This window comes from Arctopsyche grandis, chromosome 6 (genome assembly GCF_051622035.1).
Source record: "Arctopsyche grandis isolate Sample6627 chromosome 6, ASM5162203v2, whole genome shotgun sequence".
Taxonomy (NCBI): domain Eukaryota; kingdom Metazoa; phylum Arthropoda; class Insecta; order Trichoptera; family Hydropsychidae; genus Arctopsyche; species Arctopsyche grandis.
The window spans coordinates 15,171,159-15,177,158 of record NC_135360.1 but is presented as its reverse complement, the minus strand read 5'-3'; the positions used below and the strand labels follow the sequence as shown (position 1 = coordinate 15,177,158).

At 36.6% G+C, this 6,000-nt stretch overlaps 1 protein-coding gene across 1 annotated transcript in view; it reads left to right on the top strand.

Annotated features, from left to right (window-relative positions):
* Positions 1-576: 576 nt before the first annotated feature.
* LOC143913410 (dorsal-ventral patterning protein Sog-like) overlaps positions 577-6,000 on the top strand; it is a 74,916-nt gene continuing 69,492 nt past the window's right edge. The window contains exon 1 of the mRNA XM_077433162.1: positions 577-1,440. Within this exon, the coding sequence (XP_077289288.1) occupies positions 1,308-1,440 (133 nt within the window). The 5' untranslated portion in view covers positions 577-1,307. The remainder of the gene's footprint in view (positions 1,441-6,000) is intronic.

Genomic DNA, 6,000 nt, shown 5'->3' with positions numbered 1-6,000 from the left:
ATGTGGAGGTCTAGCCGGTAAAAATCCGGCACTAACCTGCAGTTCGGACTGTAGGCTGTCTTTCGAAGATTCCCCACCTCCAGCACAGTGAAAAAAAAAAAGATAAATTTGAAAAACTCTAACAAATTTTAATTTATAACTGTCTACATATGAATGTATGTAGATTTTGCCAGCAGCGATAGATGCACTCGAGTAAATCGAATAAATTTTTCGATTCCGGTCGGGATTTCAATCTACATATGTATGTATCATCTATCTACTGGTGAACCATTGAGCTTTGTAATGTTATATATGTATATGTATGTATCTTTCGTTTGAGTTTATCGAATAAACTTTAACAATTTCCTCAGCGAGCGAGGATCCGTTGAAAATTTCGATGATAGGAAATGATAAGCGTTAATGCACATGTGTTTAGTTTAGGCGAAGTTGTGATGGAGTGGGTTGGGAAAAGCGTATGCAGGCTGCGTTTTTCGGAGGGGGTGGTTGGTGGTGGTTGTGTCTGTGATTCTGATGAGGCTGTGTGTTGTAAACAGTGGCGGCGCGTGATTTATCGGAGCGGTGTGACCGGCGCGCGCCAGTTGCCGTCGGACCGCGAGCCGGCACTGACGTTTGTCGACATTAGCCGCGCGCACAGGTTCCTCGCAACACCTCATCTTACAACACACACACGCGCACACACACTTCGATCCTCTCCACTCCAATCCACTTTAGTCCACTTTTAGTCCATTCGTCAACACTCAATTCGAACGAGCCGAACGAAAACTACACATTTTCCGGCAATTTTTCCACGAGCTATTCCGAATTTTCCCGCCGGATTTTCTACCCTCACCGACTCGCGGCAAATTTCACGGCTCGCATCCTTCGCATACACCGCAACAGTTGTTATAAAATTCAACGGAAAATCTGCACGCGAAACTGTAACGAGCGGCGCATCATTACATAATTGAATTTTCTCAACGTACATACGTACATACACACACATTCGATGCAATTAAAAATTAACATATGCGTTGTGAAAAATATTTAATTTTCACGTATGCGAAGGGTCGACTCATTTTTGTAATATTTTAACGTTGTACGATTTTGCAGATCTGTCGCTGTTTTTCATCGTTTCGGAAAGTTTTGAGTGGTTTGAGTCGTTTTATTTTTATCGATGAAAATTATGATGCTACTCGAACTCGGTGATGTGATTTGATTGCACTCAGTGGTGTTGTTTAGATATTGCTGTGTGACCTCTTGTATGTATTGACCAGTGTTTTGTGTCTCTCTTCTCTTTCGGCACTGTTGTGACAAGTGGTTGTGGTGTGATGTGGCGTTTGTGGTCGCTGTCTTTGGCCGTGTTGCTGGTGACCACTTTGGGTGGTCGGTGGTCGGAGGCGAGGGTTAAATCTCCCCTCCATAATGAAGATGATGGAGTGAGAAAATTGGCCAGAGCTGCAGGTGAGATTATTCGGAGTGTAATATATATATTTTTTAAACTAATAGTATATTCATACGAAAAATTCGTTGAAAAAAATTTATATTTGAGTAAAATTAAAGTTGAATTTGTCGAAAATATTGTCTGTTTTAATGTAATATAATTTATATTTCATGTAAAGTACGGCGTGTCCGGGAAAATCCCGGAAAAGCGCTTTGTGTACGACATGGCGTTGTTAGCGTCTATGTTTGTTTCGGGCGAATTTTGTTACATTTTATAAAAATAGTTCATTTTAATTATGTTAAATTGAATTCGTTTAGTTCTTTATAATTTTTGGCTATTTTAAATGCGATAATAAATTAACTATCAAAATTTCAGCGCATTCCTCGTATTAAAAATTCGAATACATACAATGAATATTAAGTAAAAATATTCATCGTTGTATTAATTGACGTTTTTAATACGCCTTCGTAAAATTAAAGTATTCATATTTGCTTTTTACGCTCAGTACAAATAATTGTCGTTTATTTTTTTTGAATGTTAAATATTTCGTAATATTGGAGGCATGGGAACGGGATGGATTTGTTTATTATTTACCGATCGATCGATCGATGTTTATTTACCAATATGTCTATTTGATCGATAAGTTTGTTGACCGATAAGGAACAAATATATGTACCGTTTCTGTATTTAATTTAATCCAAATAGATATCAACCTTAAACTTCTGATAAATCTACACGTATATTTGAAGAGACTATGAATATTTTTCACGATGATTTAAGTGTCTTCATACTGAAGTGTCACTATATCAATGCGAGAGCAACTGAACTGCATAAATTGTGTAGCTGTGTTGAGAGAGCTCGTTAATCGGCCAATTTCTCCTTTTAATATTCAACGACATTCGTTCACTCGGCAAATAAGCATCTTTGCCGTATAAGAAATCGCCATTAACATATTTAACATTTTTTTTCAGCGCAATTCTACGAGAAAATGTACTTGAAATTATGTTCCATTTCGAAACAACGCAAATTTTCCACGAGGCTTCTCGTCCAAATCGACACGTCTTGTTTATCGAAATTATTTTCAGCGCATTTTACAGTGTGTGCTCTCGCATCACACGGCAGGCTGTATATCTTCAGCAGCCAGATAAGCCCCCCAGGGATGGCGCCTAATGACGCCACTGAATTGTTTCACACATCTACATATTGTAATACTACGTACGTGTAATACATATGTATAACCAGTTCCGAGAAATGTGCCATAACCTGCCACGCTAGCCCACTGCGGGTTGGCCGGTTCGTTTTTTATTCGTTTATTTTTTTACTTTTTCGGTACGCGTTTGTTCGCGTACCCGTCAGGACGAGGAAGTCGAAATTTATCGCGAGATTTTGTGGGAAAATTCGAGCGAGGAATTCGCGGAGAGCCGCCGCCGCCGCGAAAGGGTTAATTATATCGAAGGCGGTTAGCGGTTTAAGCGCGTCACGCGAGAAAACGCGCGGCGAAAGTAAAAGTTGAGCTTTTTATGCGGAATGTTGTGTGCGGAAATTTAAGGTTCAACATGTAACGTTACTTACCAGACGATTTTGTAAATCGCAGCTTTTCAAACTGTAAAATAGTTAGATTTGATCTAAATGAAGGTTTTTATGCTCCATAATATAATACACTACAAGACTTGCATATACATTTTGTATATATATATATGTATGTAATAAGTCCAGCATTTTACTATTGTTAGGCTATATTTCGTTTCTGGTAGATAAACTTTAAATCTTGATTTCTATTGGTTGAAATGCGTTTTTATGAACCTTTAATACATGTGAGCCTCAAAATAAAACATTTCTATTGGTGAGAATGTTTTAGCTTACTAAAAGGAATCGCGAATATTTCTCCCCATCGTAACCCGCCGTAAAATGAAATTTCACATTTGTCATAAAAGTTTAATGTGTAGAGTTGTACGATTCTTTTAATAGTTAATACTACATAAAATTATGCGATTTTGTTCGGTTTATATGTGTGTACATATAATGGGGAAAGTGAAGAGATTGACAATTGGTGGGTCATGTGGCCAGAAGGATGGACGAATGGTGGATGAAAGAATTGGTGGAATTGTATCGGAGAGATTGTAAAAGGGTGAAAGGAAAGCCGTAAGGAAGATGGTTGGATGAAATTAGAAAAATATGTGGGGTGAGATGGATCAGACGTGCGCAAAACAGACGAACGGAAGCTTGTTGGATAGGACTCAATCCAGTAATGGATGATGAATGGCTGTAAATGTTGATATTGATAATATTTTTTAAATGTTTTCCGTGCAAATTTGCATCAAAATATCCCATCCATTAAGTCTACTATTAAATTGGCTTGCATCTTCTTAGCGGTGGGTAACAATAAGGAAATTCAGGTATAAATCCGATATACATATGTATACATAGTCCTCTCCTTCTTCACGCTTAAAATTTATAATATTAAGTACGAATTATACATATGTATATTTAGTGCAGATTACCATTCTATTATGTATATATTTTGGATATAAAATAATGCTGGCTGGTTTGAGACGAATTTAATGCTCATACTTGTATTGTTGTCGGGTTGGATTTATTCAAATCTTGTGGCGCATTATTCAATATAAAATAAAATTTAATCTCTTCCTTTTCTGCTCTATATCAATTGGACTTATCGAATTTAACGACCGGCGCTTATCTCGGCGATGCATTCATTGTGCGATGCACTTATATATTTACCTCAATGTCGTTCGCGTCCCAAAAGGACGTCTGATACCATCGAAGACTTTCGTTATATCACCCACTTCATTTACAGTATCATCTTTAGATTAGGTACGCTCCTCGTATCTGTACTGTGCCGTGTCCGTACTCTTTTGGAACTATCGGCGACCGTATCTAAATTCATTTCGTTTTTTTCCCCTCCGAACGACGGAGATAAGACCGCGATTTACATAACAATAACAATTCACCGTAATTTTTGTCCGAAATCAGTATATCACATTGCGAGGTTGACGGACACATAATCCATCATCATAATTGTTATCGTTAATGCGGCACGATAAATGAGTTTTCCGACCGATCTTATTGATATTTGATAATGATTTTTTATACCGAAGAAAAGAAATCACGTGTTCGTGTGTACATGCATATGTGGGTGTGATACAATATCGCGCGACGCGGTCAAAAATTAAAACAATTAGTCTAAGAATTTTTCCAGCATATTTTCCTATTACGCTGATTGATGACTGGTCGTGCAGTTTTCCTGGTATTTCAACGCCGGTGTGTACCGTCCGCTCTAATGGGAATAATAGCGAAATCTTCCGTGAAACGTTCTCTGGTGTACGGTGTCTCTTTAATGAATGCACATTTGTTGCATCTAATTGATGGATATTTTCCATCGTTTTGTCTTCGGTAATTGACGATAAGTAGAATGTGCTCGTTTTGCGAGAAAGCTCTCGTGTGACATAAGAATATAATATGTACATATGTACGTATGTATGTATATATGGAGTTGGAATAAATGAAATAGTCAATATGTGTGGATGATTTTATTATAATTTTTATATACATATAAAAAGTAATGGCTGCCAGTCTCTTTTGGTAGTTAAAATAGCCGAGTTGAATTTGATGTGGTTTTCTTTTGTTAGATTTGTTTTGAAATTTATTTTGGAATTTATTACATAGGCGTTTTGCACCCAACGACAAATGATATTGTATGTTTATATTAATAAAGTTTATATTCATTATTATCATCATCATCATCACCATCTACATATCTTTCATCATACACGGTTGGATGAGAGCCTCTGCGTGCCTGCAACCTTCTTCAATTCCTGTCTATTTTACGTAATCTCTATACATTAAATTTATGTATTCTACACATTTACATAGTTTAAAGTAGGTTTGAAATTTAGTTTATTAGATTTTTAACGTCATTTTAATCGCCAGCGATTAATTTTTTTTCAATTTGTCCAATCGACTGATACAATAGGTATTAGTCGTATCATGACCATGTTCAACCCATGATTTAATCATGTGATTATGTGTTGCGATAGTTTATTTTCTTTTAGTATTTTGGCCTATATATATTAAGCACGTAAGAAATTATAGGTGCAAAAAGACTACGTTCCAGTTTATGATGGTGTCCTGGAACATTATTGGCCGTACTTAAATTTTGATTGGATTTTTAGCACACGTAAAATATGATATTTTAATTTTTAATTAAATGATATTTGATTGGTTGGCATTTCAATTGGTTAATTTATGCATCGATCGTTTATGCCACGAAGAAGCGCACTTAAACGCGAGAGAAATAATACGAAAAGATTGAGATTTATTCGCACGCAAGTGGGTCATTCCAATGGCGAAAAACAAAAATAAAATTATTAGGATCAATGAGTGCGAATGCAAAATAAATTAATTTATGTTGCAATTTGTAGAGTCGTTTCAGTGCATGTACAATGTACGTCGTTAAATGTAACGATAATAAGTTGAGGGCGCGTTTCGTCCGGTCGTCCGAGGGTTGTTTACGACGTGCCATTATCGTCTTATATTATATTAAATTCGCGTTTATTTTTAGC